The sequence below is a fragment of the Amblyomma maculatum genome, chromosome 11 (genome assembly GCF_055883805.1).
Source record: "Amblyomma maculatum isolate TAMU_Amacu chromosome 11, ASM5588380v1, whole genome shotgun sequence".
In the NCBI taxonomy this organism is placed as follows: Eukaryota; Metazoa; Arthropoda; class Arachnida; order Ixodida; family Ixodidae; genus Amblyomma; species Amblyomma maculatum.
This window is the reverse complement of record NC_139354.1, coordinates 42,668,231-42,694,202: the sequence shown is the minus strand read 5'-3', so window position 1 is coordinate 42,694,202 and position 25,972 is coordinate 42,668,231. Positions and strand designations below refer to the sequence as shown.

Genomic DNA, 25,972 nt, shown 5'->3' with positions numbered 1-25,972 from the left:
CGGAGACTAGTTTACTTCAGTGCTTTATACTAATACTTGTTTAATGCTTTTTTGTGAAGAACAGAAATTTGTCTATCTTCATGTACAGTAAAAGCTCTTCGACTCAAACTTCATGGGGGTCGGTAAAAAATGTGAATTATGCAAAGTTCAAATTATTGACTGGCGCCAAAAGAAACTGATCAGATTATGACATTTGTGGTAAATTTATTTGGCTAAAGACTGGGCATTAGCCGCCTGCTTTTTAGACTGAACATTGCGGTATGATGTCACCAATAAATGTCCAAATTGTCATGTAGCGGTAGCTATCGGCTGGCATAAACGGCGTGAAGCTCTCAAAACAAAACTGAAACTAACTAGTCAGCCTATTCTCAGAGACAAGGCCAATGAGGCCATCAGCTTTCACGTGCCTGCCATTGTGGAAATGTCAAGGGTGCGCGGTCAATTCTACAGCACGTAATTCAGGCTTAATTAGGGCTGTTTTAACAGTCGCTTACTGCGCTTATTTGGACGTGGCCCAAGTGGTGCAACGTCCCGTTACACCTATCTGACGCCATAGCCTTACATAGCCATTAGCTGGGACCTTGCCGACAGTAAGACTTATCTATATTTTCATATTGACAGGGGTCGAGTTAACGAGTTTCAAGTTTCAAGTCTCGATAGATCACGTGCTCATTAATGTTGTTAATGTGCATCCCCAGGATCACTGAATAGAAGCGAGAAGTTTAGTTGATGTGAAAATGATGCTTCCTCTTCTTAAAATGATTGCCATATTATGAAAAAAAAACCTCACTGAGTCTTTTCTTTTTCACCTCATGGTTCGCTACTTTGCTTCAGAATTTCCGTTTTATCTTTCATTTTATGGTCTGTTTCATTTCTCGTAGTTCATCGTGCAGAAGTGCCATATTTTTCTATTGCCTTTGCGTTTCTTGATTCTAGTTGTTCATGGTCATTTCCCGACTAGTACTTGGAAAGCATTCGCAGAAAATTTATTAGTTCTAGGTTATAAATATAGTTGCATGTTTCAGTTATCATTGGTGCAGTAAGAAGAAGGCTTGGGCCAAAAACAACATTGCGTGTAGTGCTTCACGAATGTACTGTCATGCTCAGTATGAGCTGCAACGCAATAGTCATCATCATCATCAGCCTGATTATACCCACTGCAGGGCGAAGGCCTCTCCCATATTTCTCCACTTAACCCGGTTTTGTGCTAGTTGCATCCACTTGACCCCTGCGAACTTCTTAATCTCATCCGCCCACCTAAATTTCTGCCAGGAGTGCGTGATAGTACCTAGCCATGAAGCGAGAAGTGACGAATGACTTATGTGGAATAAATATTGGGCACTCCTGGCAGTTTTAGTGAAATAAGCTAAGGAGCCCTGGAGTTTCGTGGTTTGCTTCTTCCAGCTAATATAACATTTCTGTTCAGTATATATTGTTTGTTTGTTTTTGTAAAATCAAAATGTATTGCTTTTTGGGGGCTCCTCTGCTAACGCTTGTTCTATCGCAAAAGACATATTTATCACCGAGAAATTCAGACCAAGAGATGGAATTTCCTTTTTTTTACCACTTGATGTAAACTCGTGGCAACGATGACGGGGAAATTGCGTGATATGTTCTATCCTCACATAAATTTGCGTATAAAGAAGTACTCAACGCTGTCAAAGCTTGCTTGCAAAAGTGGCTGCTGGTATAATAATGCCAGTGTAGTCCAGTTTGGGATTTTCTCCGTAATATAAAAGCTTCTTATTTTCTGTTGATGTAATTTCTCTACCGCATGCTCTGACCTAAAGCAGAAGTCTAGTTGTGAGCATCTGTATTGAGTAGTTGATGGAAGATTTATGAACTGGGGTTGACCATTCGACTGTTCTTTTTTTTTTTTTTATTTCTGTGCCGTAATCCGCCTTTTTCACAAAAATGCGGCGCCGTCTGGGAGTGGTTGAAAATTCGTCTGCTACTGGTTGAAAACGACCTTTGGAGATGCAGCCGCCAGCGAAATGGCAATGCGCGTTCTGGACAGCTACTGCCATCTGTCTCATACGCCTGTCACTAATATTAACTGCACATGGCCACCGTGATCAGTTCCGGCTGCGCCAATCGCGGAGGCCAGGAACTGCACATGCGCTGAGCAGCCTTGTGAAAAAGGCGGATTTGGCTTTTCATAGTTTACTTACTTTCCGGCTATCCACCTCCCCTCCACCCGCAGCTTTTTATACTTTCACAGTGCGCTGTTTGTTGCTGCATTTCAGGAAAAGCTTGTTCCGTAGGACAGCCTTGGGGCTTTGGCTCTAAAGGCTAGTCGAGGAGCATTGATCGACATTCATTGTTACGGTGTGCACTTTCCTTTTGTATGCTGGGAGCATATCGGCTGCCTCTTTCATGTGCAGGTTCGACTAGGAATGCGCACTTTCCTGCACTGTTTTGTGACCCTTCTCGTCGAGGCTGTTGGCGGCTACCGAGATACCAGCACCACCCAGATGGGGTAAGATCACTGGTCGAGCTTTTTCGAGACGCGCTTTTCATGTCTCTTGAATCGTCATCTTATTTCGGATTGCAATAGAGATTCTGTGACTAGCGTCTTGTCTATGTCTTGCTTGACTAGCTTGTGGCAGACATCTTGGCATCATGAAAGGAGTGCGCGGCACCTCAGTGGGTCAGTTTGTCACACGCTAATGATTGCTTTTATTGATGGCATGTCTATAGCTGAGAAACATACAAGACATAGCAGCTTGTTCGTGAATGTTGTTTCCTTTTTTTTGTTTCTGTAGTGTTTGGAATGTGTTTTTCTTCTTTTCTTTACTGAGCTCTTTCTTTTGTCACGTACAGTGTAGTAAAGAAGAATCTCCTTGTGTAGAAGTCGATACAAACATTAAAAACAGAAAAACATGTCGGCTAACGAAAATTTGTGAAATATGTTGAAGTTTTTAGTCTTCGTCGCGAACGACGGGGAAACTAGGATCCCTAGAGATGTGTGGCATGTTGCTCCAATATTTTGTTCTTTGTGTTCAAGAACAACTAGAGATGAGAAACACGCTTCAGCATTTTACTGTCCAGTATCGCGAATTCATGACATACTATTTGTCTGCCATCTATCGTAAAAACTGGGTATCGGTCACAGTGAAATATCCGTCAACCCCGCCCAACTTGCAAATTATGAAAAGTGAAAAAAAAAATTATTTGAGCATTCAATGTATTGAAAGCCCTTATTTTCTAACAGATGCGACTCAGCCATCTGCACAGTGATGACACTATTTATATCTTCATTTCTTCTCGCCACTCACATCCTACGGTGCGTCATCCTCTACGTCATCCTGTGCATCACTGATGCTAAGTCTGAATCATTGAAGGACATTGAAGGGATTGTCAAGCTTCTCTCTAAGCATCCGTTCATTATAAAGTCTGCACACTCAATCTTTAACTGGCTCTTGCTGAACCACTTATTGACCGCCTGCAGCGCCACCACTCGATGGTGATGGAGGCGCTTTACTCCAGCAGCCAATTGTTGCGAGAATCCCGTAGTTTTCTTAGGCAAGGACCGGTTATGAGATGGTGGTCGACTTCCATCATGGTTTATTGAAAAAGTACAACTTACATTCTTGTTTTTAATGACATATTAATTTAATGACATATCAGCAGGTAGCCATTTTTCAGAAGGTTCAACATCCCCTTGAATGTGCAATTTCTAGCCAATGTAGTCTTAATGTGACAAATGTGAAGGGGAAAATGGAAAGTTGTGTGTAAAACAAAATATCTTATGCTGTTCTAGCTCCTTCATGCTTTGTTGAGGTTTTTGATTTGGTTTCTTACTCAACTTGGAATACCGGCACAGAAAAGACCAAATGCTAACTATGGCCAATCGGCGACATGCCACTTTCTCATATTTTGCCGTTGCTAACAAATTTTGGGGTTCACTTTTGAATATGGATACATTGACTAGCATAACATGGCAGTATGGACTGCTTTCGTCGATTCCTTCGTAATCTGGGCATTAAAGACTCGAACATTAACAAACAAAACTTTTGCTGAGGTGTGAAGAGTGTATAGCTTCACTCGTTCCTTGCTTCAAGAATCTGTTTGTCGTGCTTAATTTCTCGTTCCTTTCACAGGGAAATGCCAGGCGTCGTCCGGAAAGGCTCGCATTTAGACAATGCAGAGCTGGACCCTCTGCATCAGACCAGCACGGCGTCTCGGGAAGCGTCTCCCATGCGCGGCCCCCATGGGAGTTCCTCTTCTGAGCGCGATGCGCTGCCGTCGGCTTCTCCGGAGCCAGCAACGTTTGGCGAGCCGGAGATGTTTGAGCTTGACCAGGACCAAGAACTGGAGCAGTCTTCGTCGTCATACACGTTTGAGCGAAAGGTATGAACTGTGTATTGTCTTGTCCCCTTATAGGAAACAAGCCACAAAGCGTAAAATAGTTTGATACATAGTTTGATACAGCTAAAACCTCTGATGTAAAATTTTGTCTAAAACCTATGGAAGAGCAGTGCAGTTTGATAACCGAAGTAACAGCAGTACAGGAGACTCTTACTAGATTATTTATTTATTCATTTAATCAACCTACTGTAAAGGCCCTTTCTGGAGGGTATTACTTGGAAAGGGGTGTGTGGGATAGGGAAGGAATTGGCAAAATTGAAAACATCAGGGGCAGCAAAAGGGCAATACAGTCTCAATCAAAGGGCTAGTTATAACGTGGTAGTACATAAACTAATTACTTGATGGTCAATGTAGAAACGTAGGTGGTTAATAAAAGAATAAAGTATTGCAGCACATGCAAAATTTAGTGGAGTACTCCATTTTGCTTGCAACCAATTGAAGGAAGCAATTGTGAGAGTGAAAAAAGACAATAGCAATATAATTATTCAAGGCTGGAAGGAGTAAATGCTATTCAGTTAATGTTTCTTTTTTTCTTTCTTTTTTTTTTTCCAGAAAAGTTTATTGTTAAAATAGACCGCACTGTTACTCCATTTCTCTGGTTCGTCTTTTTGCTCCCAGGAAACAGGGACATTTCCCGGAGGCGCAACTTGGTCCCCCTCGGGTGACAAAGACGAACAGCTGAGCGCTACGAGCCATCTAGACCAGCCTGAATCCGAAACAACAGATCCTTCGTCACAAGTGCCGGCTGTTTCTAGCATTCCAGTTACTGTAAGCCCCGTCATTTTCATTTTTTTTTCTCTATGGAGTTCCCAGGAGTAACAAAAAATTAGTTTTTTTCAGTCAGTCGTGAGAAAAGTTTTTTTTTTTTTTTTCGCCAATATGGTGTGGTCGATTTGTTTAAATATTTACACTTTGCCGTCAGTGTTGTGAATATATTTGCCTGACCTAACCTAATCGCAGCTTTCGCTCCAGCCTCGAATTTATGGCTTTACAGAAACATGCCCATGAGGCTGAATAATTATTTTTGGATATTTGTGTCCAAAGTTTACGTCTCGGCTGGAAGGAAATGAAAGAGAAACACATTTATTCTCTAAGATATCATTAATTTGGTACTGTGATTAACATGCTGCTTAATTATCCAGTTGGGGAGCACTTGTGGTGTACTGCGAATGGTGAACAGGAGAAACAAGTGCTCTAGAATTCTTGTTCTTTGTGGCTAGGTAGTTGGTGTTCATTCGCAAGCAAAAGGCTCTTTTAATCAGAAGTGTCCTTACAAGTGTACAAGCCATAAAAGCTTCATTTTTTATGAAAGTACTAGGTCTGTCATTACAGCGGATTAAGCGATTGATACCGAAGAACTCTTTTCTCCCCCCATTTTCTTCAGTGTTTTTTTTTTTTTTTTTCTCATTTATGTAGACATTGCACATTACTCTGGCATTTATGGCATAGCAGCTACCTTTCCAGCTGGACTTTTTCCTTTTAATTTAAGGGACCCTGAGTACAAAAACCAAGCTGATTTTTGTTCTGAGTAAAAATCGATTGCACATCTCTCTGGCTACATCGCCACTCGTCGGGCAGCGAAAGACGCACTTATCGCTAAGAAAATCACAAGTAGACAATTTCCCTGCAGCTCGAATCAAACTTGCGACGTTTACACTGGAAAGGACTCTGTGATCACATATTGAAGCGGCCGGTTATATATTACATAGCTCTGAGGTCCTTTCCCCAAAAACAATGTGAATACACCGCAACGAACTTGCAAAATTAATGCGTGATGGTGAACTTTGTTTTATTTTTGGCCTTTAGTCACTTATAGAGGCTCCATTTTTGCTAATTAAAATGTGGTACCTCATCAATAATGGCCTACTCCAATTGTTCTTTGGTATCGTTAAGCGTTGTTTTCTCGGTGGTTCATCGTTGAATAAGGCTCCAATTTTTGTCCTGTCTGGCACGCCCACCCTCCCCCCGAAAACTTGGCAGGAAACGTACGAGATCACGGCTCAGGATACCAGCTCGGAGAGTGGCGGTGGGGGTTGCAGCCTGAGCGACATCGCCTCAGAGAGCGTGGTGTGGCTTGCGCACCGTCTGGGGCCAGTGCTGACGGCCAAGCATCTGAGCCGTAACCTGCTCCGCATGCTCACCCTCTGCTACCTGGGGCCACAGCAGCTGAGTCCGGCCAAGGGCGCCCTGCTCGAGGGCGGTAAGTCATCCCACGTCCCTTATGGGGATGGCCTCTTTATGGCCTTTATGGCCTCTGCCCCTGCCTCTCCTTTGTTTCTTTTGTTTAGGACTAGTCACACTGTAATTGCTTGTTGCAGGCCACTTCGCTGCACAGCCAGTCAATGTCAATTTAATTGGAGCAATTCTTGGGGTGCACGTTCCTGAAACTCCCTTTTCCTTGTATGCTAGGTGTTCTTGCTCCTCGGCACTATTTGGACGCCTCAAAGTTGCCCATAATTAAATTGATCGAGAATGTCTCACGTACAGTTTCTAGAAGGATGCTGGAGAAGCGTGCTGTGAAAGTCTGAGAAACGGTATTTATACCAGTGTCATTTTTCTGCTGTTTGTTTGGTTGCTCAAAATTCTCTTGAAGGCCTTGAAGTGATGAAAGAAGGAAATGTAATCTGAAGCTCTGTGTGAAGCAATAGTTACCGCATGGCTTCTTTGTGCTTCCTACCCCCAGCACCAAGCTTCGTTTTTTTGGCAATCAATCCCATTGTTCTAATGCCACTTTTAAATGTGAATGCAGATTTCGAGCCCATTGTTTGTTATGAACAGAAGATGGTCAGTGTTTCCTTGAGATCGAGGATTAGAATCCTGGACAATAGAAGCATAGCATGCTGTGACACTGTCATACCTATGTCACCTAATGTCACTTTGGGACGTTAAACACTAAACCAAACCAAACATAGCGTCACATGACTGGATAAGGGAAGTTTGCGGGGATAAGGCGGCAGCAAGACTAGCAGAACAGGATTAATTGAAGGTCAATAAAATTAGCTATTTCTCTATTGTGTGCACCTTCTATATTGCTTTATTTTATTCAATAAGCACTCTTTTTTTTATGACCCCCCTAACACAGCACGCTCTCTTTCTCTATCCAGTGGTTTTTCAAGGCAGAAGCTGGCAACTATTTCAGTAGAAAAGGATAAGATAACTTGTTTATGTTTGTAATAGTGGATGATTTCGTCTTGGTGCAAAGCAGTTGTGACCAGTAAGGCTATCAGAGGGCTCTCTGGTAGAGCCAAAAAGCTGGGCTGGAAAGTGTTGAGAGCTGCTGTAACCTGTTGAGAGCTGCTGTAACCTGATTGTTCGGTTTTGTCTGGTTCCTCTTTCTTTCCAGATGTCAGCCTTTTTGAGCAGGGTGTGGTTGGGGACCAGACAGCTGCAAAGGTTCTCGAGACACTGGCCAATCTGGCAATGCTGTACGGGGAAAGCTTCATCACGCGCCAGTACTTGCCCCATGCCGTCGAACTGGTAGGCGCTGCTTTATATGTAGTTATGCTGGTTTTTAATCTGCGTTGCTGTGTGGCAGTAATTAGTAGCATGTTCTATTTTAGTCGAATCGTAATGTTTGAAAAACAGGCCCTTGTTTTCACGACTGCACGAAAGGGTTGCTGCGAAGTGCAGAAAAAACAGGATTGCCACCAAGTCTGGAAATGAATTCCAGTCTGTGAAATTCTGAGAAGCCCTCTGCATTAAGAAGTTCTTTAGCAAGCATAGCTTTACCCCGTCATTATATTGAAATACCAATTGATTTGGCTGGTTCTGACCGTGTTTACAAGCTAATTTGAAGTTCTGGCAGTTTTAATTTCCAGGTTTCTTCATTTTACTAGCCTGTCCTTATTGGCAGTACTAATGTGCAGCATGTTTCCCATAATTGATAATCCTTGCTTTAGCTAATTTGAATTACCATTTTTTTACCTTTCCGTGTGTTTTCCCCAGCTGTGCATGTGCAAGAAGCACCTCACGGAGACTCTGGAGGCTGGCCTCATCGGAGCCATCACAATGGTCAAGCACGTGTTGCCATTCCTCTCCGATACAACGCTGATGAGCCAGCTTCAGGTTGGTGCCTTTATTTTCATCATCCCTTACCACTTCTTTTCAGGGCTAGGGGGTCTGCTTCTGAGCCACTTCGTGCAGTTTGTAATGCATTTCCAGTGTTCGGAATCTCTTGAAGGTGAGGAGATTTCTTGTCCTACCCTCTCTACTGAGAAGGACCTCCACTAATGCTAAATCAGCGCCACTCTGCGGCTCAGAAGCAGACCCCTTGGGCTCTACACTTTTGACAAAGACTGTACATATCGAACTCGCATCTTTTGCCGAGAGTTGAACAAGGCCTAGCAGCAATTTCTTTGTTTCAAAGGTGAAAGCCTTTAATGGCTCTTGACTCGTCAGCATGTCTGTTCATGCGTCTGAGGCAGCTGTCATTCATCTTCAGAAGGATTATGATGGTTTCAGTGCTGATAGTTAATCAATCAATGATGTAGTAGTAGGTGTATGAACATTAGTTAACAATAAATAGTTAATTAGTTGACAGCATCTTTATTTAATCAAGGTCAATTAGTGATGAATAGTTGATGATGATCAGTTAAATAATCAGAGTTAATTAGTTAATGTTATTAGTTAATTAATCAATGGTAACTAGCTAATTAGTGAACTTTGAGACATCTTAAATGTACGTACTTCACATGCACAGTGCCCTCGTGCATAAACCTCAACCGACTCCTAGTGGCCACCACAATTACACAGTGGGCTTTTTGCCTCTGCGCAGTTTAGATGGTCAAAGTGCCCCCTGAATTTTGGGCAAATTTAGCACTTTTTATGTTGCCGCTGGTATATTGTTTGCCGATGAGTGCCGCAAGTGTAATCCCTATCAACACGGAGAGCATGACGCCGTTTCCTCAGCTATAACTGATGTAGGCCGATTTTGTCAGAAGTAATGGTATTGTTACGGGTTCGGGTTAATTTTTTTGGGCACAACAGGGCCTTCCGACTCCAGCTCGGGTTTCCGCTTGCTGTCCAAGCACCAGTGTGATCTTCGTTTTTCTCATGCATTCCCGGTTTTCGGTGTTCTAGTATCATGCTAATCTTTGAAACAAAGCAATGCCCCTATTATCCCTCCATGTTTGTTTCACAGGTGCTGGCATTCTGACGCTGTAGTTTCCGGTTATTATTAGGCTTTGTACACAACTTCTTGCGTGTTGGCAGAAAATTTGCAGTTGGCGCTTCACGTTTCTAAGTTTATTGGGCCCTTTCTGACACTTTTCTTTGGATGTAGATGGGAAGATATTTGTATTGAAGTGATGAGTGGCACCTGAAAAGTCTGAATAGTTTGCGAATAGTTTTTGCTCTACTTAGCTTCCGCCGACGTCATAGCAGCTGTCAAGTTCACGAACCAGGAGCACTTCGAGTAGGTGCGCATTTTTCTAATCCAGTTACCGAAATTCATTCCAGCCTTCACTGGTGAAGCTTTGCGGGGCCCGTTGCCATGGCACCTCAGGCATCAGGTACAGGCTGTCTGCGTGAATGCCTTTCCTGTGCTTCTGGAGGCTGATTTTTGTTTGTCTTGGTGATATGAATTTTCGGATGATACGAATATTTGTGACCCTGTGAGATTCATATCACCAAGATTCTACTGTATTTGAAAACCCATTTTTATTATGCACAATCACTTTGCAACCGAAAGTGTAATATTTTCATACCTGTTATGCAAAGGCGTCAATTATTGTTTCTCACTTTGGCTTGTGCAAGATGAGCTGCTGGGCAGTCAGCATCATATAAAATGTGAAAAAGGCAATGGATGTGTGAACAGCACAGTGAGAAGGTCTTAGTTCAAGGAGTCTCATTGTACCTGCATAAATGATTTTACCTTTTGAAGACACAATGACGCTCTGTGGAAGTGCTAATTGGACGTGCTTGCATTTTCTCTACATTAACTGATAGTTTAGTGTTCTTTATGTTAGCGTTTCAGATTTCCCTCTTCATGTTGACCTCTTTGTTGCTGATCCATTTTATTTCGTTATTTTTGTGCTCATCTTGCTTAAAGGAGGTGGTGCTTAAGAACATCCTCTACCCTCTGGTGCAACTGGCCTCATCGATCCAGCACTGCTTTCCACGAGGGGTGGCCAGTCGCCAAGTCCTCACCAGAAAGATTGCTGACACCCTGTACCTGGTCGGACTGCGCATCGGGTTCCAGATGTCCCGGCGGCACCTCTCGGTGCTACTGCGGCGTTTTTTTGCCTCGTTCAACCGTGCCTTCCCTCCGGGAGACATTGCAGATGTGCAGCATTTGACTCCTCTGCCTTCCGCAGCAGACAAAGGTAACGTGGATGTTCACTACCTTTTGAAGCGAGAGCCTCACTACGCTAGGTAGAGCCGGTCTTCTTATGGAACTAAATTAGACCTTTACCAAACTAGAGGTCATGCATGGCTTGAAGTCTCTCCACAGCTATGTCCTTCAGTGTAACCTTGTGGGCCTCTCAAACTTTGACCTCTCAAACTTGGAGCCGAGGAGAGTAGAAGGTGGTGAGTACGTGATTAATCATGTGGGTGGCTTCACATCACGCCATTGCGCAATAGAAACAGCTATGATGTCAGTCGATAGGCGTAAAAACAAGAAGTAACCGCGCCTCGATTCAGAGCCAGCCATGAATGCCAGTGGCGATGATGCTGCACTTAGCCATCTGAACCATGTCTGAATAAAGAGTTCTACCAAGCGTAACCACACTGTGAAGCTTTTTCTGGATACCATGTTTAACTATGCTAAACCTCAGCTAATATTTTATCATTTCTTGCAATTTAGATTGATGTGCTGTCTTGCTCTTGTGCGTATGGTGTTGGGCTGTTGAGCACGCTGTCGAATGCCTTCCTTTACAATCGTAATTTTATGGAGACAAAAGATGGCCTGTGTGCTTTCTGATGTCCAAGCACGCTTGAAGGAATGCTGAAGACCACCCAGTCGAAATAGTTCTCGGTATAAATTGGCTCTCTGGCTCTTTGGATGCATTACCTCCGTACAGCAGTGAAACACACAATTATGGCCGATAATATTATAGTTTAAAATTTCCCGCCACTTAATTCAAATTTGTGCGACGTCTACGCTCAGAAGGACTGGTCGCTGCTGTCCTGAAGCGAACGGGGGTGTAGCTCACCCTCGGGGATCCTCGTCCCATTCGGTGTCTATGCACGCAATTTACTTGCGAAATTGGCCAGTGATAGCAACATTTTCGTTTTTATATTGCTAGAATGCAGTATAGTCTACTGAATACCTCAGTTTGCCTGTAGTGTTTTATTAAGAACTCCCGCTGCACTGATTACTTGGAGTCTTCCGCTACTGTAGCTGTTCCTTTGTGTTTGTTCCACCTCTCAGCCCTTACCCTATGTCATGGTTCAGGTGTTCACTCTTGGGTAGGGTACTGCATTTGTCCCCTTCCAATATAACTTTTATACTGTGTTAGTAGAGTGGTTCTTGTTTCCTCAAAATCTGTTGTGGGCCTTGGGACAGGAGAATTGTAAAGACACTGTGAAGAAGTGCAGTAGTAAAAGAAATGGCGAGGATGGGGAGCAACCCTTGTGGTAGTGAAAGAAAGCAAGCAGGTGCGAGTGGAAAGGGGAGAAGAGGATAAATATAATTAGCACCATCGCCTTTTTATTAGGGTGACAATAATTGCCCCCAGCCGCTAAGTCCGAGGGTGCTAAATTGCTTCGCATTAACTATTCTTTCTTGTTCCCATATTTTTTCCCTCCACCAGCAATTTTCTAATCACTCCTTTTACTTGCTTTTACTTTGTTAATGCTGAGCATGCCCTAGCTATTCGTAAACCCTGGCAAATTTTGGCTTTCTGGAATGGTGCACTGAAGGGGTTCTCTAGTAAGAGTTTGAGGAACTAGCAGAGAAGGAGCGTTCAGCACCAGTACCCCCCAGGGCTGTGAAATCGTAAAGCAGCAATTTAAAGTAGATAATGTAAAGGAATTTGAAAAGACAAAAATTAAAATGATACTTGTGACGCAGAAATTGCACGTCACATTGTGTCATCACCTGTAAAAATTTTAGAGCGTAGCGCAACTAGCCGCAATCTCGGATTCCGACGCTGTCTGTCCGAGGCCATTGTCTCTCTTCTCTCTCTTTCCTCTCTCCATGAACTTGAAGCACAAATGAGAAGGTGATGACACCTCTGTCGCATGAAGCTAGTGAGGGAGCAGAGAGTCTGCGCAGCTGCAGCCAGTCAGAGAGGGGTGCATATCACGGTTGCAGCCGTCACCAGGCAGCATTGTACAAACATGTTACGTTGCGCGTGTGGCATCAACTTCGGCCTCTCTCCCCTCCTGTCAGTCACCCCTCATCCTTCATGGACAGCAGACGTATGTGCGGTGCTCCCTAGACCTCGACTCCGCGTCATCTTTCTGCATTGTGAAGCAGCTTGTTCTCTTCTCCGCGTCTTAATGGGCGCTCACCTGAAGAGCGCTTCCTTGCTCTTCGATTACCTTTCTTTGCACCAAGCAAAACCAAACGTGTAAGAGTGCATAGAAAACTAAAGTGAGGTAAGCAGTACTAGCAAACCTACTTTGCATTTGATTAACCAATTCTTTTTTTTTATATGTCAACTGCCTTCCGGTTCCCACAAATGACGGTCTTCTTATGGTTGAATAACAAGTATCAGAGGCTGCTGTGTTACAGGCAGCTCCCGGAAGTTGCTTAGCAGTTTCCTTTGAAGCCTCAGCAGGCCTTGAAGTTCGTGAAACAATTTCAACCTTTTTTTTTTTTTTTGCTCGTTCTGAATTCTTTCAAGGTGTTTGAAGATTGCAGTCATAGTTGCTGGAGTGGGCTGTCAGCTTGCCGATGGCTTCGTGAAAAGAAAACGTCTTATCGTAGTAAACATGTTTTACAAAATGTTTTAAAACCTTTGGAGGGTCCTTGATGTTGCTGGTTACTCGAAGAAAAAGAATGGTTGCAGTCTATTAAAGTCATTGAACTATTGGTATGCTTTCAAATTGTTTTGAGCTCTCTGGACTTTTCATATAAAGTATTTCAGAAATTCTTTCGTGTTGTATACATGAGTACTTGCGACCAAAGCAGTCGTCTGAGGCTTAGCTACAGAATCGCTTGCTTATGCTATTTCAGTGAGTTCCAACTAGGAGTTTCATGATAGGTGTTACGGAGAAGCAATTCGTGCGATGTGAATTTTAATTTTCTCTGAGACAAGCTAGGCTTAGTGATTTGCTGAGCAGCGATCGGTTCTTATCATACACTTTTAGTGACTTGTCTCCTCCTCCCAATTCCGCAGAAGAGCTCTGCCGATCGGCGGAGGAGTATCTCCCCATCAAACGGGAGGCTGACAGCCAGGAATTGAAGATCGGCACACCGGTCAAGTTGTCCTCTGTGCTCCAGTTCCGAGGTTCACCACCCTACCCTCCCACTCCCCCATTTGAGGAGAAAGAAGGTGCTTCGACGCGTTCCTCCCCCTCTCCATTGAACATCAGCGATTGCCGTCAGTCTATAAAATATGTGTTGTAGTAGATTAGGAAGTACTGTTACTGTCTCTGAGGGTTATCTGAAGGTGGTGTGCTAAATATTTCTTAATGCCCTGTAAACACCAAGTATTAGTAATCAGCTGTCAGTAATCTGACCTAAAGAGCGGGTCAAAAATTTTCAGCTGTGCGTAGCTGAAATTTTAAAGGGGCCCTAATGTATTTTGCGATGGTGACACCAAAATGTCTTGAGTAATAGTACAAATTCATGAAAATTTCCTTGAGAGATACCAAATCTATCCTTGGAATTATTGAAGGAATATACACGAGGGAATGAAATGAACCTGCCTCTCGCTGCTTCCTAGACATAGTGTAAAATTATAACAATGCAATGATTTGAACGTTTCGATAATCTTGATCGTTTGGGTTCTGGGGAACAGAAATTAATCGATAGTTCTCAAAGGGCGAAGTTCAAAGTGAGGCCAGTCCGTACAAAACAAAATTTTCGCCGTAAATTCAGCTCCAATAGGTTTTCTATGACAGCTGAAAGGTTTCCCGATAAACCTAAATACCTTGCTTTAGAGTAGAAACTGTGTCGCTGTGGAAAAAAATGGTTTTATTACCTTTCTGTGGTCGAGGTGGTAGTGTTTCCTTTGCATTCACAGCTTCCATTCCATCTGTCCTTGCTTTCAGAAGTTGATTTTTCAATAACATAAAACGTTGCAGGACTTGGTCTCTTTAAAGTCTTCTATTAGCACAAGAAAGCAGCTTTGTTTCTTTGCTGAAACTTCTTTTTTTTTTTTCATTTAGCAGCCCATGTGAGTAGCACAGTTGGATTTATAAATCGCTATTGGAGGGGACAGTTTGTAAGGGAGGAGTTCTATTTTAACTAAATATCTCTTGGATTTAATTTGCCCTAGAAATGTGGTTCAGTATGATTTTCCTAAGCAAAATTCTTTAAACCCCCCCCCCCCTCCCTCCTTCCCTCCCCAAACGAATCCACCTTCAGTGTGACCTGGCTTGAATACTACTAGTTTTATGTCCTGATTTGCAGGACGGCCAAGATTTTAATTAAGTACCATAGTCGCTCATATATTTCAGAAACGCAAGAAAAGAACAGTGTGAAATGAGGTTGAAGACTAATGTTTGTTTTTTTCCTCACATACGTCAGTTGGTGTGTTGGCATGTCTCTGTGAGATACACCTTGTCTGGTGTCACATTGTTTAGGCTACCGAATGTACCAGTTTGGCTGGACATTTTTCGTAGCATTGCCTTTGTCTTCGGGTGTGTTACACCTACTGCGAAAAGTACTGTGAAGCTGCATAAACATAGGTATTGGGGCCTTTCGCAGCAATTCTGCAACTTCCGAACTCTGAAGGGGTGAGGAGGGTAGTCCCTCTCACCCGTGAGAAGTCTGAAGCCTCAGAAATACAAAATGAGCTGCACACCGTATCGGCCGAAGCAGATTAGCTGCGCGGTTTGTTTTTGACTCGCATATTTTATCGCAAAAAGTTTTCCACTTTGGTTCACACTTTCTTCTCCAAGTGGTTGTGACTTTTTCCGTCATTTGTCGCAAAACTGCTTCTGAGTGAAGTAGTAGGCCTATGCGAATATTTGATGATTCAGTCGAATTAGTAAAAGTATTTAATACTCAATCAATTAGTAAAGTATTCAGCTCAGGCTATAAGGAAAGCCATAGTGGAGGGCTCCAGAAATTTCGCCCACTTAGTGTTCTTTAATGTGCAGCGACATCGTACAGTGTGAGGGTGCCTTGTTTTTCCCTCTATCGAAAACCAGCTGTTGCAGCCGGTATCGAAGCCATGTCCTTGGGTTCATCTGTCAGGCACGGTAACCACTGAGCCACCACAGTGGGGTGTATGCAATGGCTTTGTGTTTTAAAAGAGTAAATGATTTCGAAGATGCCTATTGGGCCGTTCAAACTGTTTGTGTATATGGCAGAAGTAGTCAAAAATTCTGGGAGGCGCTTAAGACCCCGAGCGAGAAGGCAAAAGCCTTTCAGCAGCGACGGCATACTCTCGTTGTGCCGCTTGGTCTTCACAGCTGCCAGCAGATGGCGTACGGCTGCTACCGGTCACACTCCCCCCTTGGAGACAGGGATGAATCACAGCCGCCAGCAGATGGCGTACGGCTGCTACCGGTCACACTCCCCCCTTGGAGACAGGGATGAATCCATCATTGTTGCACCCCTACGTTGTCATGGAGACGGCAGTAACGCTAGACGAGGAGAATTAAGATATGTTTCTCATGTGCCCGGCATGACGTAGTTGGTTAGCGCCCTCGACTGGTGATCAGAGGGGTAGGAGTTTGATTTCCAGCGGAGGAAGATTTTTTTCCTTAAAAGTTAAATTCTGGTCTGGCTTGTTATGTGGCTTGTGTTGGATTGGCTTTAGATCTGTCTTGTCTGCAGATGCCGCTCATGAGCCAAGAAAGGCTTTCGCCTTAAAATACTTGCTTCGCATTCACTACGAACAAAAAAAACAGTTTGCACTGGCCTGATAAAATGTCTTGGACCAGTGTGGGATGGCTTTAGCGGACCGCATTTAAACGTTGACTGTCTTTTTTTTTCTTTTTTTTTCAATTCAAAACATCCTTGTTCTATGGTCCTTACTGTGTCTGCAAGATAACATAATTTGTGCATGAAGCTTCTGGGGTCAGCTTTAATCAATGCAGTATTTGCGTTAGTGGCACAGTTTGGGCCTCCCTTTCAGCTGCATTAAATATCTGGCTGAAATTTCTACAATGTGTTAATATGAAAGAGGAAAAACTATGGAAGGATGACCAGAAAATTCTGGCAGTTACTAAATTGAAAGCGTGCATTTTAATGTGAACCAATTTGACAATTGGTTTACAATAATTTTAAACACGCATTATTTGGTTCGTTTGCCAAATTGAAGCAGACAGTATTGGCTGTTGGAAATGTTCGAAATAGTCGCACAGTCTTATGATGTAGTTTTTCTATTGATATCTGGGTTATCGATTGAGCCTTTCTCACTCACCTGATCCAAATTTGATCTTCCCCGATGTCCGCAAGTGGTGATTAACTGGTAGTGCACAACTTAACATTAGAAGTTAACCTCAGTGCCATACACCAACAGAGTGTCCACGGAAGGAACAAACGTCATGCGGCAGGAAGTTTAATTCTTTCCTTTTTCTTGCCAGTTTGCACTACTCTTATTACGCCATCGAATTTATGGTTGCTGTGCGTAATCGCAGCATGCAACCGGTTCTTCTGCTCCTTTCGGAACAAACCTCAGCAAACTGTAATGCAGTTTAGAATTATTCAAAATTCTTCCCTAATTATCTTGTCTAGAGAGAACCCAGAATTTAAGGAAGGACAACCATTTAGACCTGTTTTGTTTAGTGGGACTGCACTCAATGTACGAAATGCAAGCAATAATGGTGGTGGTGGTGGTGGTGGTGGTGGTGGTGGTGGTGGTGGTGGTGGTGGTGGTGGTGGTGGTGGTGGTGGTGGGTAGTGGTGGTGGTGGTCGTAGTGGTAGTAGTGGTCGTAGTGGTAGTAGTAATGGTAGTAGTAGTACTAGTAGCAGTAGCATTAGTGATATGGGAGAAGCACTCCTCTCTTTGTTCCGTAGCGGAGGTAGCCATACTGACTGTCATGATGATAGCAACAACATTCTTGCAGGGGACGACCGCAACATACCCGAGCGTGCCCTACAAGAGGTCAAGGAGGTGTTCACCGCCGAGCTGGCTTTCATGACCTACATCCCGCTGTGCAAGCTAGCTGGAGGGTAAGGAATGGACGTTTGCAAACACACTTCTACAAACCATTGTGCACCAACTCACTCAAGAAGTTTTAATGCAGTTCCAGTGCAAACTATATCACGTAGTGGTCTAGGCGACAGCGACATTTATTCTCCACTAGTCAGTGCTCACTAAAGCCATTGCAATCACTGCAGCTTTGCTGCAGTTTTCAAGCAAAGAGGCTAAAGCTGGAGGTTTGATATTTGATATTGTGGAAGAAGGCCAGGTCGAGACGGCAAGGTCGAGACGGCAAAGCAAGGGATGCCGTGTCTGGCGTTTTACTCCGATGACAAAACCCAGGCGCGCGCCTGAGCCGGCGCCGCGGGACGATGATGATGGTATGTACAAATGAAAGAGGAAGATCATGGAATGAATAAATTAAAGAACATCCACGGAAGGCTCACAATATATATAACACATGTATGGTGTTTATTGTACCAAAAAGACATGAGCAGCTACGGGGTTGAAGGAAGATTATGTGCACTTTTTATTGTTTCCAGTATCTACATGGAGCAGACGCTGAACAATCACGAGCTCATACTGGAACTGTGTGCTGTCCACGACTCCGCCCTTGCCATGGGTGAGCCGGGCAGCGACGCGTCCAGCGGTTCCCGGAAGTTCAGGAAGGGACATTACCGAATGCCTTCGGCAGGTAATTTGCCAGCCGTGGATTTTCTTGGAAGTACTACCAAGCACGATGTGGTCTGTACCTAGTGTTCCACTCAACTGGAACTAAAAAAGGAAGAGCGTTTATTTCTCAGCATCCATCTCAGTACTGCTGTATATATATCTGCAAAGGCAAGGAAAACCACGTAGTGCAGGACACCCTGTATGACTTGCAAGAAGTGTGGACCATTTGACAATGGTCAGATTGTTCCCGTTTCCTTTGCGTTGCTGAATTGAAACTTCGTAACGTGGGAAACTACCTTTCCTTTGACACCTTCAAAAGCATTTCTTAAGCTTGCGTATCGCCTATTGCCATTCCGATATCTGTCCTGCGTAAAAATGCATCTGGTGTTTCACTAAATTGCCCCAGTGACAACAGGCAATAACCCGTTAACGTAGTCTTTACAGAAAGGAGCAGCTATAGTTAAAGTTACATTTAAAGTAGATTTCATTACTTGATAAATCAGGCAAAGAGAAAGAAGGAAACAGTAGGGGTACTGCCAAACATTAATAAAAGAATGTCAACAGAAAGCAGTTGACTGGAGAGAACCACATACAAGGCACACAATAAATGATAGTAGTGTATAAAATTATGCTAGTCTCACTGTATTCAAGTGTCATAGTGGCACACTTAGGCATTTGCAGCATGTTGAAGTCATGCACCACTTCAACATGCATCAATGTGCAACAGGTTTTTTATTTTATGGGAAACATCATATAAACCGTATTACTATAGGTCGAGTGAGAATATAGGGAAGTGGACAAAAATTAAAAGGTAAAGCAGCGCATATATTTACATCGGCTGTGTCCCTGCATCACCGGAACTACAACCTCACCCCAAACTTTCAGCAGCATCGTTGGAATACGACTCTTTGCTGCTCACCACCTCCTAGAGTGTGTCATCTAGTTTCATCAAACATGTTGCTTACGCAGAATTTCTTGAAAGGTTGCATGCGAACAGCTGATCTTATCCACAGCACCGCATGCTTTTTTGTCGCTGAGAGAGCGGCCACGTTACCGCAAACATTACTTTTTCTGGAAAGCTACTGTAAACTGCCTTCACATGCCATTATTCATTGCTAAAGAGACATTTTATACTGTCATAGATCGAACGAAAGAGTGCACGCAAAGATAAATGCGCTTGGGACGGAAAAAAAATGCCAGCAACTACAGGATGTCGATACAGTTTTGGCTGTCCGTTCATAAGCAGGCACGTCACTTGTTTCCAGCCTGTGCCTCAAATTCTGCTAGATAGATATATAAGTCGAGGGGTGACTTTAGCTTGCTTTTTATTTTTCTAAGAAAAAATCTCGACCTATATTTCAGTTTATACGGTAATTGTGTTTATTGTAGCAAACTTGAGTTGTATCATTATCAGCTCATGTTACTCTCTAGTTACCAAAGTACTGCACATTTCGTCGTGCACATTTGCAATATGCTTTTTGTGCAAAGTCTGAGCGAGACTGCTTTTCTAGCAAAGTTTGTGACCTGGCAAGCTCCTGTGGTTTAGTGCATCTGCATACAACGCAGAAGTTGACAACCTAACAAGTGCTATACACCTATTTTTCCGGGCACTTGTTCATGAAAATTTTCATCTTTTTTTTTTTTCAAGGAACATTTGTAATTTTATCTGTTTCCAAAAATTTTGCAGTTTTGTTTTTATCCTCGTCACTGTAGCGGCATTGTGTACGTGTTTAGTCTGCAGCGTATTGCATCGCTATTGTTTTGATGTACCGAATGATATATCAATAATTAACTGAAATTCTTCAGATTACTGTCCTGATAAATTGGCCTTCTTGTATTCCTGGGATTGTGTGTTTGCTAATGTACTAATTAAGTAAATTGGTTTGGCTTGGTTTGTGGGGTTTAACGTCCCAAAACAACTGAAGCTATGAGAGACGCCGTGGTAGAAGGCTGCGGTAATTTCGATCACCTGGGGTTCTTTAACGTGCACTGACATCGCACAGCACATGGGCACCTATTCATTATTAATATAAACAGCGCGAACACGAAGACAAGGGACAAGAAACAAGAAAGCCACAGTACATGCGCTTTCTTGTTTCTTGCCCCTTGTCTTCGTGTTCGCGCTGTTTATATTAATAATGAATAAGTACCAACTCGCCCAACAAAGTACGAGCACCTAGCTTTTCGCCTCCACCGAAAAGCAGCCTCCGAGGCCGGGATTCGATCCTGCATCCTTGGGTGCTGTAGTCGAGCGCCCTAACCACTGCGCCACCCCAGCGAGGTACTAAATAAGTACAGTCAGGGACAAAAGTTTTCGGGACGTTAGTTCCTGGAAAATATTTATTTCTGTGTGTTGTGACTGGGCAAACATAGTGAATGAAATGTGCTGACTCACGAGGGGAGTTCCTGGAAAATATTTATTTCTGTGTGTTGTGACTGGGCAAACATAGTGATTGAAATGTGCTGACTCACGAGGGGACATGCCTGCCTCATTCAGAGAACAAAACATTGCGAGAAAAACTAGGGAGACAACAAAGAAATAAATGCTTTTCCAAAACATCGCATCCCGCAATTTTTTGTCCCTGACTGTATATGTTTGCAGGGCAAGATGAATCTATCGTGAGTGGCGAGTTTGGCAAGAATGTGGCCATGGTTGGAAACAGAATCGACGTACAGCTCGGTGAGGAGAGTCACCTGGTCCCTGCCGGCGAGCTTCCAGATGCAGCACCCAAGTACGACATCAACCTCCTGATGAGGTGAGCTGGATGTCGCTGTCAAGAAGCTTGAGTAAAACGAAGGTTCAGACCGTCTGAATTTTGAGTAAACCGGAAGTTTTAATAATTCAAAAGTTCAGATAACCTGAAGGTTTGAGTGCGCTATAAGTTTGGGTAGATAAGAAGTTTGAATGCACTGGAAGTTTGAATAAACCAGATTTTTCTGAATAAACGGTAAACACGAATAAGGTGGGAGTTATTTAAGTTGGAAGGTTGAATTAAACAGAAATTCAAGTCAAGTGAGTTGAAATTAATAATGCTCTGCTGTGTACATTTAACCTGTCATTTGGTGCATGATAAGCTAAGTTGCTTATGCGCCCTAACGACCGGTGCAACGCACTACAGCACACTGTGCACAGCTACATGGACTAACCACCCTTGTATCTTTCTTTATCCCGGGGCTCCCTCCTCTTCTGCAGAAAGATGACCAATGGCCAGCGTCACCTCAAGGGCAGCTGGCTAGCCTACTGGGAGCATGAGATCGGCTGCGGCGTGGTCAAGGATGGCCACTTTGACTTCAAGCAGATCAGGCTGCAGACGTTTACTGGCCACACGGGCAGCGTGCGCTCCCTGGAGGCGCTCGAGAACGAAAACTCGTTCCTTTCGGGCAGCAAGGACCGCACGGTGAAGCTGTGGTCCCTGCGCAGCTGCGGGGACGGCTCGACGGTCGTGGCACCCCAGTGGACGTACCCGCATCACCGCAAGTCGGTCGCCTCAGTCGCCTTCCTGCCCTCCCTACGCCTGGTGGGCTCCAGCGACCATGGCGTACATGTGGGTGATCCTCTCCCATTGTTTCCTGCTGCTTCTGTGTTCCGGTTCATTTGGGGAAACACTGTTCATTGTTGGTATACTGTGAAAAGATCAACTTTCTTGTCAGTGTTGGAAGCAAAACTAAACAGCACAGAGTCTGTGATTTAATAAGTCTGAATGTTAGTCATGCGGGATTCCTTGCTGGCCCAGCTACTCGCCTGCCAAATTGGCTCTGACTTTCTGCACTGCAGGCGGTGTAATAATGGGGTAGTCGGTCATTCGCATCCTTAAGGGAACTTCTGCACTGCAGGCAGTGTAATAAGGGGATAATTGCTGATTAGCGTCCATAAGGAACCTTCTGCACTGCAGGGAGTGTAATAAGCAGGTAGTTGCTCATTAGCATCCATAAGGGACCTTCTGCACTGCAGGTGGTGTAATAAGAGGTTAGTTGCTCATTTGCATCCATAAGGGACCTTCTACACTGCGGGCAGTGTAATAAGGGGGTAGTTGCTCATTAGAATCCGTAAGGGAGAAATTACTCATTTGAATCTTCGGCCAAGCAGGTGCATTGCCATTTGGATTCGCTTGGGTGGATGATAATGAGTGGTAGTTGCTCCCCGTTTAGAAACTTACTCTGTATCTGGGGGCTTCCCTGAAGCACATTAGGCAGGAAGCACGTTCTGCCTTAGCCCTCTGCATGCGCATGCATCATGCTAGCTTCAGCATTGCATCTGTGGATTAGAGGCAAGGATGTCGACCTACCGCCAGTTGCTGTGAAAGTTCGAACGGTGTTTAGCGTCAATATTAAGTCCCTAAATTAGTAGCTCATTGGTAACATGAGTCCTAGCAAGTAGCTTATGACCTTACTGGAAACTTTGAAAAGTGTCGTGATAAGGTTTGCTTTCTTGCAAACAGACTCCTTGAAGAAATAAACCCCACTTTTGCTTGACTCTGCATGTTTCGCAGTAATGCATGGATCCACTTACTGTGAAATTTGGATACAATGAACACTATTCGCTTCATGACCCCATGAAAATTACTGATTAATGATAAATAATCTACTACTATTAATTAGTATAATAATGATACAGTAAAGGCTCGTTAGTTCGAACTTCACGGGACCGGGAAAAAAGTTTAAACTATCTGATGTTTGAATTATCGAATGGCCTCGAAAAAACTGACAAGAACCATTACGGTAAATTTACCGTATTTACCCGCATGAACCCACCCACCCTTGATTTTCGCCTAAGAATTTGAAAAAGAATAAGGCGTTAGTCGTTAGCGTGTCCCTCCATTTCGCGCCATCACCGTCCACAACGCATTTCTTGGCTGTGCGCCAAGATGCTGCCCAGCGATAACATCACTGTGGGTTTACTTTTTGACGTTAGATCTAAAAAGGGGGAGAAGGGGGGGGGGGGGGTAGCAAACTTGGTAGAGTGCCAGTGCTTGTCTGGTTCGGCAAGCCTAGTTTTCAGTATGTTCGCCTTATTATGCTATGGGCGATTGGGGCGCCCTTCTGAAAGCTAATGTCTTCTGAAGCGACGGATGCTAAAGCCAGCATCATGATCGTGGCTGATCACGTGCTTTCGTTCACGACTGGTGGGTGGAAGGATGGATGACTCTTACACAAAAAAAATAAAGAGGTTTTCTCACGTAACCCGTATTGCCCATAGCCTTTCTTGGGCTTTGGCTGGGATATCGCCAACAGTATTTATCAATTTATCTGTATTACCAAATTTACAAGGTTCGAATGAATGAGTATTTAGTTGCAAGTTTCAGGGGTTGTGCAAGAGCAGGCAGCCGTGGCCGCCAACCCCTACCCTACGGCGCTGGCCATAGCACCATTTAGGCTTTACCCACTCTTCCATGGTTTTACTGGTTTTGGCCGTGCGCAGATCTAACTATGCCGTTCTTTCGCGAAGGTGCTTTTTTTGTTGTTGTCGTGCTGTGCGCCAAGCCGCGCCTAGATGTGGTGGCGCATAGTTCGTATAATCCATAGTAGAACCAACTCGCGTTCCAATTAATGCGCTTTTTTGTACCCAGATCTCTGTGGAGCTTGGCCAGGGTAAGTAGTTTAATTCGACTTATCTGAAAATTCAAATTATCAAGGTTTTAATTAACGAGCTTTCACTGTAATAATAACAATAATTGATAATTAGAAATTTAATACCCATAACTAACTAAATTTCTAAAAAGGGAGCAACTACTACTCATGATCTGCCCATGATAAGTTTGTTGTGTCTCTGCTTTTCTGAATGCCAGTGTGGAATGCCAAACTAAAACGAGAGGTGTTGTATTCGTAGCTAATCTTTGCCGGTTTACTACATGCTGAAGCAACACCACAGGTTATAAGGCACGCCTAGTAGGGGGCTCCAGATCAGTTTCATTTTTTCGGAGGCCTTTGGCAAGCCGTAATTTTTCGCAGTGTGAGCTTCATCACTTACGGTTTAAGTGGATCTCCTTCTAAACTAAACACTCAGCTTCAGAAGCTCTCAACTTCTTCTAAACTGCACAAAACTTTGGAGCGTCACACTTCCTCAGTTGGCAATAAATTATTGCCTGTGAAATTCTTTTTGTATTAAGGACACGCTGTTTGTTGTTTATTGGTGTTCCAGAGGGATATGCTACAAGATGTTTACCACATTCCAGATCTGGGATCCCTTCATGGGGTCTTGTCTGAAGCAGTTCGACTCGAGCAAGACCCAGCCGGTCACAGTGTTGCTCGCAATGCCGTCTCCAAGCACAACGTTCCTGGCCGCCACGTCAAACTCAACTGTTCGGTGAGCCATTCTAACGTTTTGCAGCATCAGCTGTGGCACTGTCATTCTATCTGGCCTGATTGTTACTCGGCAGTTCTTGAATGTGCTGGATTGGGCACAAAATTGCAGCGCGCTGTACATAGTGAATGAAACTGCATTCGTGCGAGCGGCTCAGAACACACTTAAACCTGTAGATTTTCAGCTGCAACTTGCCAGATTCATTTGTTATTCAATTGAGAGTATCCGATATCAGTTGATTCTAGCAGTTCTGCTGAATTAAATTCAGCTCGTTACCACTGGTGCACAGAGTTCTGCAGACAAAAATTGCTCCAGTGCGGCCACTAAAAATCATGCCTTCCTTAAAGTTATTATATAGCTACTATACAAGTTTTATTTACTTACTTATTTACTCATTGTACCTTCATATGTTCTGTAACTTAATTGGTTTTGTTTTCTTTTCATAACTGCAGCTTCCTGGACGCCCGCACCATGCGCTACACCCACGAGCTGCGGGTGTCCATTGGCTCAGCCGGTCTGATCCGGTCCCTGGCCGTGGGTCCCAGTGGCAACTGGCTTGCCGTGGGACACAGCTCGGGAGTCATGTCGGTGCTTGACGTCAGGACGGGCTTCATGCTCGGCTCATGGGTGGCCCACGACGGAGAAATTCTGCAGGTAAGGAGTTCTGCTGATGCCAGCTTCAGTTTCCCATTCAACAGACTGGCTGTCATCTGCGTGGTTCCGTTTTCTCTTTGTTTAGCTTTCACTTGTATACTTAGGGAGGACACTGGAAAAAATGAATTAAGCAAAAAACAGCGCAACAACGGAGACAAGAGAGTAGAAAAAAGACGGGACCAGCGCTGGGTCCCGTCTTCGCTGGGTCCCGTCTTCTTTCTCTGGGTCGGTCCCGTCTTCTTTCTACTCTCTTGTCTCTGTTGTTGCACTGTTTTTTGCTTAATTATGCACCAACTCACTCAAGTTGCCGTTTTAATGGACAAAATGTATGTAATGTATGTAATGTAATTGGTTCACAGGAAGGGAAAGATGCAGTACAGTAAAAGCTCGTTAATCCGGATCTCAAGGGACCGGAAAAAATGTCCGAGTTAACCGAATTCCGCATTATCGAATGGACCATGAAAAATGTATGGCGCATAAACATACCTTTATTGCATGAAAAACTGCGTTATTTTTGTTTGCCTAGTCGCCGGAATTTGCGCGAGAACGATTTTCTTCAACCCCATCTGGTGGTGGTGCGCACGCTCACTGTCGCGACACTCTACACAAAATTCCTCTAGTACAGCGAGGGCCTCCGCGGCCTCCTGCACGGTGCGACGTCGCGACGGTGGGTCGCGATCGTCTTCATCGGAATGATTTTCGTCCCCGTCGAGCACTTCCGATAATATGTCATCGTCAGTCAGCAGGCCAGCAACGGCAGCA

General features: G+C 44.0%; 1 protein-coding gene across 2 annotated transcripts in view; it reads left to right on the top strand.

Moving 5' to 3' along the window:
• Nucleotides 1-25,972, top strand: part of Wdr81 (WD repeat domain 81) — a 71,760-nt gene that overhangs the window by 34,299 nt on the left and 11,489 nt on the right. Inside the window, exons 17-30 of one of the 2 annotated variants that reach the window (XM_084584337.1) lie at nt 2,385-2,479; nt 4,104-4,353; nt 4,990-5,139; nt 6,352-6,571; nt 7,715-7,848; nt 8,317-8,436; nt 10,421-10,694; nt 13,659-13,814; nt 17,507-17,612; nt 18,126-18,277; nt 20,858-21,011; nt 21,449-21,800; nt 24,429-24,559; nt 25,009-25,210. In XM_084584337.1, the coding sequence (XP_084440463.1) occupies nt 2,385-2,479; nt 4,104-4,353; nt 4,990-5,139; nt 6,352-6,571; nt 7,715-7,848; nt 8,317-8,436; nt 10,421-10,694; nt 13,659-13,814; nt 17,507-17,612; nt 18,126-18,277; nt 20,858-21,011; nt 21,449-21,800; nt 24,429-24,559; nt 25,009-25,210 (2,496 nt within the window). The remainder of the gene's footprint in view (nt 1-2,384; nt 2,480-4,103; nt 4,354-4,989; nt 5,140-6,351; nt 6,572-7,714; nt 7,849-8,316; nt 8,437-10,420; nt 10,695-13,658; nt 13,815-17,506; nt 17,613-18,125; nt 18,278-20,857; nt 21,012-21,448; nt 21,801-24,428; nt 24,560-25,008; nt 25,211-25,972) is intronic. The other variant, XM_084584338.1, reaches the window with a different exon arrangement.